The 13,768-nt window shown below is 39.5% G+C and overlaps 1 protein-coding gene across 3 annotated transcripts in view; it reads right to left on the bottom strand.

Moving 5' to 3' along the window:
• The window catches only part of LOC148025458 (calcium-dependent lipid-binding family protein), a 222,825-nt gene that overhangs the window by 135,511 nt on the left and 73,546 nt on the right, over positions 1 to 13,768 (bottom strand). For all 3 annotated transcript variants that reach the window (XM_087692591.1, XM_087692590.1, XM_087692592.1), the window contains exons 12-13: positions 4,576 to 4,776; positions 4,277 to 4,437 (exon numbers count right to left, since the gene is read on the bottom strand). In XM_087692591.1, the coding sequence (XP_087548717.1) occupies positions 4,277 to 4,437; positions 4,576 to 4,776 (362 nt within the window). The remainder of the gene's footprint in view (positions 1 to 4,276; positions 4,438 to 4,575; positions 4,777 to 13,768) is intronic.

Consider the following 13,768-nt stretch of genomic DNA (forward strand, 5'->3'; position numbering starts at 1 on the left):
AGAGATTTGATGATGAATTGATGAACAATAACAATGCAGATGATTGTTAGCACCTTTAGAGCCATCTTCGACTGTTGTTCAATGGATTACAACAAGGAAAACTTGACCAGAAATGAGAAAGAGAGCTCTTGTTATAGAAATGGAAGGCTCAAAATGTAGAGAGACAATGGAGCAGCACAAGATTAGTATCCTATCACATGTCATGTTGTGAGACAAGTGGAGGGACACTTGGAAGATCCAACAACCAAGTGTCCTGACACTTGTCTCTTTTTTATTAATCACCTCCTTTGGCTAAACATTGTCATCCTTATTTCTAAGGATTAACATTTTTAAGCCAATATAAGGCTCCTAAAATTTAGAGATCCTCTAATATGGTTTTTATATAAAATCCCTTTCAAAGTACATTGCAAAAATAGACCTCGAATCTTCTTATGAAGTTTTATGGACAAGGTCCAGCAAGTTAGGTGGTTGCACTTTGCAAACCACAATGCCCTTGTCCACCTAGATGTGATTTCCAACCTCCTTATCCTTGGCCAATTTGAGTCATCACTGCTCAATATAGCAAACTCACCGCCTTGGATCACCCCATGAGAGAGAGAAAGATCTTCATCTTGAGGAGAGTCCAACACTGCTCTTGATTTCTATTTTTTTTCCCCAAGATAAATGTTAAAATTTCTATTAACACACCTCGGAACAAAATGTCCCACGGCAAAAAACCAAGTACAACCCTGTAAGGGACTTCCATATCAAGAATTATATAGCAAGGGGAAGTCTGTTACAAAGCTTGAGTGAATAGCTAGTCGAGAGGTCTACAATGCCAAACCATGTGGGTCTGGAAGAGGAAAAAGGTGCCAAAATCCCATATCCTGAGAAAAGCATCTCTCGCCTTCCCCATAGTCTCCAATTTCTATTGACCAAATTGGGATTCTACAAATCAACTACACAATCATTCAGAGATCATTTAATACATGATAGTTGTCTAAGCTTGCAACCCTTCAAGTGTTGCATTTTTTTTCGCATATGAAACCTTGCATCTAGTACCATTCTGTATATTCATTCTATATGGTACCATTTAGTTTGCATGCATTCACGCCTATGGGCCGTTGGATACAATTGTTGTGCCTAGTTCAAAATAAGTGGCCATTACAAAAGCTGATGTGACCGTTATGCAGCCATCAATTCTTACCCTCCTACACACTCAGCCTTTCCTCTCATCTCATCATCTTCTTCAGCTTTCATCTTCAATCTCCCTCTCTTGACCTCAAGCCTCATCCACCTTTCATTCAAACTTTGCCTACACTTTGACCTACTCTCCCTCTCCCTCTTTCCCTCCCTTTCTTGCTTTCATCCACACCTTCACTTCCTCTCCCCTCCCTATCCATCTCTTTCTAGTGGTGATCACATAGAGACACACCAAATGACTGTGCAAGATGTATGGGACCAGCCTTGCAATAGCAATCTGGAATTGTAATGAAGCTCTACGACTAGATGTGGGGGCATTTGAGGAGACAGTCAGAGGGAGAGATATAGTTTTTTACTTAGAGACACATCAAGGACCACATATTGTCTCCCAAGTGACAAATTATAGACAAGAGTCGACATACAGGAAGGAGACACGCACAGATCAAAGTAGTAGGGTCAGGAGGAGTGGTAGTGTTTTTCACAGAGGAACTCAAACAAATGATCCAAGTCGTTCAGAGAGATGTGTAGGCTAGATATATGTGGATGAAAGTACGAGGTATAAAGCGCACTCTGTACATCGCCATATGCTATTTCCCTCCTATGACATCTCAATACGCCCCACCCAAAAAATCTCCATATGCAGCTTTGGATGAGGACATTTGGGATTTTTCAAGGGAAGGAGATGTCATCCTACTGGGAGATTTCATTGCTAGGATGGCCTCCCATCAAATGTCTTTCTTTGACCCATTTGCGGAGATGTTACAGGAGCAAGATCCGACAGATCTACAAATCAAGAGGACCTCTCAAGACATGGGAGAAGTCATAGAGTATGGGGGATATCTTGTAGAGATGCGGACTGAACATGGACTAGCCATCCTTAATGACCTAGCTAGAGACCCCTTATCAGGATCCTTCACATGTTACCCCCACCAACATGGTGCTAGCTTGGTAGACTATGTACTTGCTCCACCGACAATTATACTCAAAATGAAACTCAAACATAAAAGCACTTCTAGTCATTAGATGTGCCAAAGCCCAATCCAAGAGTTGCTATGGCAATGTGTCAAACTAGGAAAATCTTCCCAAGCCCATGCCCGATCAATAATTCTTTACAATGTTGCTAGAGCCCAAACCCTGGAAATGAAATTCCCAATTTCTCTGGAAATTAGGCAGGAAATAAAAACATGAGATGCATTTGACACACTTGTAGTGCAAAAGACACAATGACGACTAGCAATCTTGTGTTGCCACATCATATCACCAATAAATATGCCTCCAATACAAAATCTCCAGACAATTTTGTCTTGGGGTAGGATCTCCTTGACTTACATAACTGCAGCAATCTATCCCACCATTTCCTACAGCCATCTCTACATGATCACAACTTACTAACCTTTTGCTTGGTACATGCTTATCTTTGCAAGATAAGTTTATCCCAACGTACTTCTAAGCCAAATTTCTATGCTTAAAACAATGAGGATGATATTGTGTTGCTTCTTGTGTATGCAGAGAATTTTATCATTGATTGAAAGTAATGGGCAGCACAATCAACAAACTAGGGCACCCTTGCGTAGGGGATTCCACATGGACCTAAGTTTCTTGCATTATTACTTGGGTATTGAAGTTTGGAGGAATGGCATGAGTGTCTTTCCAACAAAATTAAGTTCGTTCAGAGATCTTAACAGTATCCCTTTACTTTTTCCAAGTATATCAAAGAGCTATTAGAGAGGTCATCTTAAACTTTAACCAAAGTTCCTAGTCTTCTCAAATGATATGTGCAGCAGCTTGTGGGAAAAATATCTTATCATAATTTGGTCAAATATAGTGGATGCAATGACTCATCTAAGACCATTCATGAATTATTCAAAAGAATAACATCAGAAAGCAGTAAAGTGACCTTCAACTTGGCTTCTGGGTATTGAATATGTCTCAACAAATGATTTAGAATTGTTTGACTACGCAATGCAGAATGGGTACCAGATCTTGATAACCAGAATCAATCTCAGCATAGGCATTTTCTATTGAATCTGATGCAATAAATTGGACATGGTTCTCAAGCACAAAGTGTACAATATGTTATGGTATGAGAAATACAGTAAAAGATGGTACCTTAAGCTTTTTATGGCATGATACGATAAAAACACGTTATTCTGTCCTAGCTACTTAAAACCTGATGTTTTTTGACAAAAAGGTAGAGAAGTTGTCTGAATCTCAAACAACATAATCCCATGAATAAATCAAATAAGCATAAGAAATAAAAGCATTTAACTCATCCCAAAGTGTAGATAGGATCAGAAAAGAAGTATCCATTAAGTTGGTATCTCATGGTGCTAATACATAAGGCATGGTACCGATAGTACGGTATTGTATGAACCCTTTCATGCATGGTAGTAGTGCACTATGATGTTGGAAGAGTAAAAAGCAATCTTAGTGGCATTCTCATCTATAGAGGCAGAGAATAATGCAGTAAACACTGCAGTTTGTGAAGGCATTCAGTTGCAACAATTCTTGGGATTGTTGACATTTAGAATGGTCCAACTCAGATGATGTGTACAATCAAAGTTGCATCTAGCTTGCTATTTCATGCCCATAAAAAACATACTCAGATGCACAATCATCGCATCAAAGAGAAAGTTCAAGCAAACGAAGCTAAGCTTGTGTGTTCCTGATATGCTTACCAGTGCATATGGTGAAGCTAAATTTGATTTCTTTCCCCCACCAAAAGAAACTCTATGAGCAATATCATTGCCAAAGTATTAAAATGATTCATAGACATGATAATAAAATGGAAATACATGAGGAGGTACAAATCTCCATGGCATAACTTCCATAATTAGTGATGCCCAAAAATAGCTAGGTAAGGAACAAAGAGACAACTTACAAATTCAGCTCAACTAAAAAGAACAAAAACTTGAAGCTTTATAAGAGTTTTGAATCACCCCAGGCCATACACTAGACAATTTGCATGCACTTTGCTTGACCAGCATACATGAGATGGGCTGCCTTTATGGGCTTATAAACATTTCACTGATTTCATATCAGCAGAGGGCATGATAAGCAACTGCTCGAATGAGGCCGGACATTGCTCACTTACCAAGTCTTCTTCTGCTCCTGAAGTCCAGCTTGAGAAGCATATACCCACCATGTACGTCGGTTTTCGAGCACTGACACACCAGGGCGAAAATGGGAGAATTGAATACGCTTTCTATAGCATGAAATCCCTTCTAGCAACTTCAACCCATCACAATATTGACCCTGCATGGTGATTTACAAGAAAGACAACCATGTCAACCACATTTTACACAGATAATCATTGTCACGTTCGGAGGTATAAGCAGTGATAATAAACCTGAACATAGGTATAGATCATAAGCGGACTAAAAGTTCCCCTACCTCTGAAACTGCGAGGGTAACTTCTTGTAGAACAATAGAAATATTTTGAAAAGCTACAGAAGGATCTCGTTTTTCTTTCTTCCCATGTCGATAGTATTTCAGTAACCCATCCACTGGTCGCAGAAGATACTGTGGTTCTCTTGTGACATTTGAAGCTGACGAGCCCTGAAGTGGTTGCTGACTTATTCCTACTTCAAAGGCCTATCAAAAATCGGTAGCAAGTTAATCTACAAAAGCATTGAGAAAAATAAAACAGATTATAGGGTACACTTCTGACTGCTTCAGACCAAAGAATGGAGTGGCAGGAAATTTGAGATGTTTTGACAAAGTTACAGAAAAAGAAGTCATAGCTTAACACAAAAGAAAGAAAACTCAACTAACTCACAAGATATACAATCCAGAAGTGTGCATAATGTGAACTATTCTTCATAACCTTGATCTGCAAAGCTAGTCCTCTTTCTAATCAAGGTGCTTGTCTATAAGGATAACCAAAAGCTACAAACTTCATATTGATGAACTTAAATGTTTGGCAAAACTTATAAAGAGACGTTCTTGTAATCACTCCACATAATTGTGACACAATGAGTGTAGACAGAAATCACACATCATTTGGCTCCCAAATATCCATCGAGATCTGTGTTCAGTGAATTACTTTCACAGCCATTTAAGGAGAGGATTTGACAAGTTTTTTGAGGCACCATACCAACCAATAGGCACAAAAACTCTTATGTGACATGCCCATAGCCAGTATTTATAGACAAATGGCATGTATCCACATGCAGAGTAGAGAATGGACGGGGGCACTATTGTATCCTAGCATTCTGAGAAATCAAAAGAACAAGGCACTCTCTTGGAAAGTTTCAACCTCATGATCATCCACTAGAATGAGAAAATTTTGATAGACATGTATAAACACAAAATCCATGAGACCAGAGATAATGTTTCCCTAGGACCTCGACAACCATACAATATGAAGCCAATGATTGTAAACATCCCGAACAATCTAGTATGCTCGACAAGTATAATACTTGCTGTATTTCAGACTTAATATTTCAAGAAAATGGGAACCCCACCTCCCCTCCCCCCAGGTGCCAGAATAAATATATTTCTGCTCAACCCTTGTAGATCAACTACACATTGTTACAGCTTTCCTTTTTATCTTGAAATAGAAGAGAGCTCAAGAAAAGTTCTTTTATGAATTTGTGAGTCTGTTGAATTTAGGTATTTGATGATAATGGAGTGGATGATGATGATGGAGATGGCTGAGACCAACTTTGGGCTATTTTCAACTGTTATAGATGAGTCTACATCAAGCAAAATTGATGTAGAATAAGAGGAAATGAGCTCTTTTTATAGGATGAATTGTGCAAAGAGGAAAAGTGGAGCAGCACAAGACAAGTCTCCAACCACATGTCATAAGATTTGACACAATAGGACACTTGGAAGCTCATGTGACAAGTGCCCTAGCACTTGTCTCTTCTCTATGGCATTCCTTTCTGGGCTAGCACTTGTCAAGAATAAAAACAACCAAATCTACTAAGCAATATCAAAACACGTAAGACGTACCTACCCCAGTGGGGCTAGAGAGCTAATGTTTGTTAGTCGCCCAAATACCAATCTTAAACAACAACACCCTGATCCCATGGAACACAAGGACATAAAAGGCTTAGGCAAGCTCCAAGTCTACCCCGCAAGTAAAGCATTTCTTGAGCTAAAAAATGCATTACATGCTGATTGATTAGCCTCTTAAACAGCCCCAAAACATGCTTATTTAATAAAAAACGCAAAATTTGTGTGCCATTTGAGAGTGTTTTAGTGAAATCCTAGTTTAGGATGGTCCATCCACATCTATAAATAGACAAACTACCCCCATTCAATCCTTTTGTGCAAGTTTCTCACTCTACCATGCAGATTTCAACCATCAGCCACCTCCCATCTGTCGTCCAACCATCACCAACTATAGCCCATCACTATCCAGCCCTAGGCGGCCTATTTCCGACTATCATCCTACTGTTTTGGAGGTCTCCATCCCGTGTGTCATCATAGCACTTGATCCGCCTGCATTTTCAGCATCTAGTGCCAAGCAACAGGCTGCTGTCACTTCTCCTACTACACAACTACTGCAATACCTGCGTTTTTGTTGTCTAGCAAGCCACTTACATCAACAAATACCTCTCCTGTTATCACTTGACAGTTCTCTAACATGAATGATTAGTTTTCAACCTTCTCTAGTGGTCACTTCATTATTCAGCACTCTCTCATATCTCTGACTGGTGGTCACTGCACTTGAGATCTGTCTCTGGTGGACATTACTCTTAAACACTCACCACTCTGTCCTTGAGCATTCTATACGCTCTCACATTCATTTACTACATTGATTCATTCACTTTAGAGTTCTCCTTCTCTCTCTGCTTGTGTTTATGTTTTTGCATTTTGCGTTTTGAGTTTTGAGTTTAACTTTTAGGGTTTAAGTTTTACATGTGCCTATATCATTGTGTTTTTGTCTTGGTTGTACACTCCCACCAGGATCAACCTGAAAGTTCCTAAAAGCACTCTCAATCTTCTAACAACATTCTAGCATCTAGCCAAGAAAGATCAACTCATAATCAATCAAGGCTAGAAGCAACCAACACCGCACTTGGGTCAAAGAGAGTGAGAGACAAGACGAAGTGGAACTTCGCAACTTACTACTTTTTGAATCTCATGCCTACTTTTTACGACTAGCATTTCTAGGCCAATACAAGGCTCCTAAAATTTAGGAATCCCCCCTTCCCTAAATATAGGTATCAAGTGAAAGATCTTTCTAAGAACAATGTAAGAGTCTTCATATGAGTATTCAATGCAAAGATATGTGCATTTTAAGCTTTAAACCTACATATGTACATTGTACAAACATATTGTTAATATCTATTTTAACGGACTCCATTGTATTAGCATAATCATGCAGTTTGCCTTCTAGTACGACATGCAATAGGAGCATCCAAATTACTATCTTCCATAGTCTGCAAGTGCCATCTAGGCATTTTGCCTAGCTTCCTGATTATGTACATGCTCCTGATGAACCTCAAATTCAGCATCTTGCCAAATATTCAGATCGACCATAGGCTGAATTTTCTGCATTGCTTAATGGAGCAGCTAACTGAACATTTTATTCATTTACTGAAACTCCAGCTGCATTACCAAAAGAAATGGGTAGCAGCCCTTCAACACATCATTTGCAGCCTGATATGTGTCAAAACCACCAAGACATAATTCTGATTTTTCGTCAAAAATCACATCCCTACTGACAAAGACTTTCTTGGAAACAAGTTCATACAATATGTATCCTTTGCTCTCACTATTGTACCCTACAAAAATGCAATTGACAGTCTTGTTGTCCAACTTCTTTCTTAGTACTTTGAGAATATGAGCATATGAAAGACAACCAAAAGTACGAAAGTGACCAACTGAAGGTTTCCAATTGTTCTAAGCCTCAAAAGACATGACATTTTTCAATGCCTTGGTAGGGCACCTATTCAAAACGTGACGAGAACACATAAGTGCTTCCATCCAAAAGCCATGTGACAGATTCTTAGCTTTTAGCATATATCTAGCCATCTCCATGAGTGACCAATTTTTACTTTCTGCAATCCCATTCTGCTGTGGAGTATACTAATGGGCAATGCCTTTCTACTTCAAAAAATTAGTCAACAAAGAAGACATGCATTCCCCCCCCTTGGTCCAAATAGAGTCTTAATCCTGGACCCAAACTGATTTTCAATAAGAGCAACAAAAGCCAAAAATGCATCATATACCTTTGACTTTTTCACCAACGAGTAGACCCAACAAAAATGAGTAAATTCAGAAAGTGACGAAATAATAACATCAACCCAATGACTTTATCTACATAGGTCCATATACATCCAAATGCACAATCTGTAACCTAGTTGTTGCCTTAAAAGCGACATCACAAGAAAAAGAGAATCGATGCATTTTTTCCAAAATATGCCGAGAAGGTCTCTCCAAGAGAGCTAAACCATCTAGCATCTGAGTACACTGCATAAATATCAAAATACCATAGTTAATATGCCCTATGTGAGCATGCCATAATTCTGAAGTCAAGAATTCCTTATCCCTAACCATGCATTTTTCATCATCAAATGTGACCTACATACCATACTTTGCTAAAGAAGAAATGAATAACAAATTATTCTTTATCCTTGGCACATTTAATACATCCTGCAAACGGAGAGTAGAGCCATCAATGGCTCTCAAGACAATCTCCCCAACACCTCTAACAGGTTAAGATACATTGTTGGCATATTGCACAGATTTGCCAACAAGAGCTACAATAACAAAGGAAAACAAATCCCTACGCGATGTAATGTGCTTAGAAACACCACTATCAAAGAATCAAGTGCTAGCATTCTCAGTAGAGCTCAATGCTTTATCAACCCAAGAAGAATCATAACTATAGGTGTAAAAACAATAGTCACGGTCTACAATAAAAGACACGGACTTTGTAGCACTAGAAGGTGCATCAGAAACAGACATCCCTAACTTCTCCTTCTTCTCCTTGGCAATGCGCTTCTTACATTCCGTGATATAGTAACTTGATTTCTTACAACAATGGCACTTTGCCCTTCTTGGCTTGTGTGTCCCCTCTGCTTCTTGTTGCTCTGAGAAGTACCTAAAATTCCAGAACTCTGCAAAGTGTTTCTAGACTAGTCCTTGCCATTCTGTCTCGCCATAAAAGCATGTTCAAAGGCTATTACATCCACCCCACTGTTCTTTCTTGTTTACTCTTCTTCTAGGAGCAAACTAACTACCTAAAGAAAGGTAAGTGGCTGTGGAGAAATTCTCATGGTGAGATTCAAGGCCATGTGAAAGGCCAAATAAGAGGGTGGCAAGGAATTCAAAGTAGTAGAGATCATTTGTGTATCAAAACAGTACTCATCTACATTCATTCACTGCTCACGCAATTCCTGAATTTTGTTAAGACGATTCTACATAGAATCACCTTCATCCATCTTCACATTCTCAAGCTCCTTTTTCAAGAAAGAGATGCATGTCTCATTTTTTCCAACAAACATCTACTCAAGTGTAAGCCATGCTTTTCGTGAAGAAGCAGCAGACTGTATATGCAAGATTATGGACCGATGAACCACCAATGCAATCAGTGACAATGCTTGAGCATCCCATATGCCCCAAGTCTTTTGTGCAGCTCATCTTTGGGGAAGAGGCTGAGTTGGAGCTAGCCTTTTGCAAGAGCCACAACTCCAAGACGGACTTCTTTACCACTAGCATAATCCCGAAGATTTTTTGCAATCAGCACATTCAACTTCATGAAGGACCATAGAGAATAGTTATTGCCGTCCAATCTATCCTCTTTGGATACATAGGTGAATACATCACTCTGTCCTTGATTGGTCATGATAAATGTCACTGTTTCAAAAAACATAAGAGCAAAAACCAAAGCTACAACAACTTGGAAATCTGCAAATTTCCAAAAATTACAACATACACCAAGCTATAATTAGCAAAACTCTGTCACACCTGATCACAACAGTCCAATGTACACACTACCCAATGCATAAACAGTGCTCAGCAGCACAACAAATGCAAAAGCCCCAAATTTTTGCTTTCCAAAATGCACAATTTCAATCTATTTCAGACTGAATCTTCAATACATGTGCCAATGTTTGGTAAACATCCAAAAGCCCCAAATTTTCTGACCCGCTTCCCAAGAAATTTCTGCAATATGTGTACCCGAAAGCACATCCAGAGCAGAGATACACTTGTCAGGCAAAAGCCCCAATCTGTGGTTAAGATTTTTCTGAATAATAATAAATAAACGCCTCCTTTAATCTTCAATGTTGGTGGCCTGGAGGAGCAGGAAGATATTGGCAGGCCTCACAGACAGGGACGGTGGTGCAGACCAGAAGGCAGGTGGCGCTGCAGGAGCAGGTGGCAGCGGCGCTGGAGGCTGGCGACTGCACTGTAGCTGCTGGCAGTGCAGGTGAACCTGGGGTGGTGCTAGTCAGACCAGGCAGAGCTGGCACTGGTGGTGGGGACTGTGACTGGACCAGGGGCTGCAGCGGGCAAGCCTGCACTGTGCAGCTCTAATACAAGGCTGCTGGCAGCAGCTGCTATGCTGCAACTGGACGAGCTGGAGGCAAAGGCTGACAAGCCTGGAGTGGAAAGCTGGATCATGCCAAGCTTGAGCTCTAATACCAAATGTGAGATCGGAGATGGAAGCTCTCAGCTGAGAGTACACAGTAGATAGTAGAGGGAGTGAGAGTTGTGAATGCTACTACAATAGTACGGAGCTACTAAGCTTTATGATCCTATGCCATAAGCTGGACCAGGTTGCTCTAGCATAGTACAAAATTTTGTCTGCACTGCTGGTCACGTCTCCTTGTGATGACAGCAGCAAACACCTGTGTCGGAATGACCGTACGACGCCTACATAGGCCAGCTGCATGCATGATATACACATACTGCAGTGACAGTCGATAAAGGGTATAACGCTGTTATAAATTCTGAATAAATGATGCCATATAAAGGCCCAGAAAGCATCCACCATAACTGAAAATATACCCAGTAAATGCACTGCGATGACAGGAAAAAAACAGGCAGTGTGCTTGGAGATCAAGAAAAAATACAACAGCTCAAGAGAGTATACAGCAAAAAATCATTTAACCACTAAATGCAAGGTGCCATTTTTTTGCATTGAAAGCACCAGTGGTGACTACCATATTATACAGAGTGATTGGACTGCTATGCACAGTCAGCTTCACCCTATTAAGAAATTATAGCAGCAGGTTAGTAGGACAGCGCAGGCTCCAATACATACAGTTGTATAGTAGGATACTAAGAGTAGTGGAAGAGGAGGGGTATCCCAAGCTATCATCACATCAGCAAGTTGATGTTCAGCAGAGGGAGAAGGCAAGAGTCTTTCTTCCAACTCACATATACCTCACCAAAAAGCAACCAATTGTGAGGGGCATTTTTTAAGGTTGAAAACCCTAGGATTGGAAAAAGGGTTCTCTCATTATGCCGTAGAATGAAAAGCCTTTAGGAGAGAGCCTTTCCAAGAGGATAAAGTAAATCAAGATTCTTTGTAGCATAAAGCTCAAGGGTATGTGTGGAACAAAAAAACCTGGAATCCAAGTTCCCCTCCTTATCCCGTGTGTAGGGAGCCCAAACAGGTGGTGGTACCTGAGGGACCACCACCCTGTTTGGTGTGGTCCTTGAGGTGTCCAATATAGTTAATGTAGCATAAGAGCTATTAGCTGTTGTAGATCTAGCTTTAGAAGAGGGTGATTGGTCCTTAAAGGAAGCTTGTACGAATCTTCATAATTTTGTATGAGTCCTTTAGAAAGTAAACCTTTGCACCAATATGGGAATTTTCTCCAAAGTACTAAAAGCCTGATTGTTGGAATACAATATAAGCCCTATTTGTGAATAATGATCTTGTGTGACTATGACGAGGGTCTATTCTTGCTACAGTGTATGTATCTAATACATTTGAAAGGAAGTTTTTCCTTTTTGTCATAAGTATGGATGGTAAATGGTGGCAAAGCACAACATATTGTCGTATTGAGGAAATTGGTGGAGATGGAGACCAAGTGACCACTATTAAGGAAATAGAAGTCATTATCAAAAAGGTCCAATTGAAAGGGGGACATTAGCACAGATAGTAAAAGGAGAACTATCTAGCTATCAAAAGAAGATAGAACGATTAGGAACATTCACCAAAAGAATGTCCTCATAGAATCTAAAAGTGTGCTTGAAGTGCTTGTGCATGTCAAATCTTTGTGAAGTAGCTAAGTACTTGCAAAACATGTTTTCGAAGAAAAAAAGGTATTAGTTGCACCATAAAGGTAAGCGACCAAATCCCATGGAAATCCCACAAGATTGCCTTTTGGTAATGCCGACAAGAGAAATGTAGGAGTTATTGATCATCCATTCATGGAGCAAAATACAATCATCCATAGTTAGAGCTTCCTATCCTTTTTTAAGATAGATCCATGAAGCTTCAAATCGGTCCCTCTCAATAAAGAAGAAATTGGCTTGATTATGCCTAAAAGCCATAGTTATAACTTATAATATTACCAATAACTTTGATTAGACCATCACCGTGATGTGGGATATTTTTGTAAAATTTTGTTGTGTTGATAAAGCAGCAACTCAAAATGGATGAACGGAGGTTGATAAATGCCTCTTGTCCAAAGTTGATGGGCCAATATGATTGGATTTTCAAGCCTGAAATTAACTAGACTTGCTCATTAAGCTTAGCTGCAATACCTTTCATTGTTTTATTGCATGCATTAAGTATGCCAACCAATTTCAGAGTACAATCAATATAAAGAGAGTAGGCTGCATTTGTGAGCCATCTAAATTCATTTTTGTGCACTTTAAAATGTGTCAAAAAGATAGGAAAAATTACATGTCCTCTCCTTTTATACCAATGTCAGTGTGACATGGCATATCATCAATAATATTATTCACACACTAAATCCTTATTCTTCCCAGCTTCTTACAATCCATCCCATCCCAAAGGTTTTTGCCCTCAAAAACAAACGTATAAAGACTGGAAAAGGATGGATAAAACAAAGTATTACTCTGTTTTTTTTAATAGCTTTACAAATGGGAAAATGAATGGAAGATGACTGACATATGGACTAGAATGAAAGAACAAAAGTAAGCCTCAGCTATATACATGATCAGGAATGCTGCAAAGGTATATGGAGCCATAAAGTCTTCAACTAATAAACCCAAAATGAAATAGACAGCTTGCTGTGTAAGCAGACCCCGTTGAACCAAATCTTCCATAACTTCTAGTATAAGTGTCCAAATGAGGCGTGTCACATGTCAAAATATAGCTCTTGAAGAGTACTTTGACCCTATGTAAGTGGCTTAAATCAAAAAATTAGGCACAATAAAAACTGTTCTAAAACAATGTGCTGTCATGTCCCTGTCTACACCAAAACTAGCTCTATAGACAGTAGGCTTCAGCCACCAATATGTCCCTTAGGAAAGGAAACTCATCTAATATAGAATCAACCCTCCAAGAAGCTTCCTCAGGTGGTAAACCTCTCTATTTGATCAAATATTCAATGATGGAACGAGATCGAAGCTTCTTCTCATATTGACCTATGACAGCCTCTGGGATGTGTTGAATAAGACCTTCATCAATAGGTGGCAGCTC

This window comes from Lygodium microphyllum, chromosome 14 (genome assembly GCF_053477565.2).
Source record: "Lygodium microphyllum isolate KBCC chromosome 14, Lygodium_microphyllum_v1.1.10, whole genome shotgun sequence".
NCBI lineage: Eukaryota > Viridiplantae > Streptophyta > Polypodiopsida > Schizaeales > Lygodiaceae > Lygodium > Lygodium microphyllum.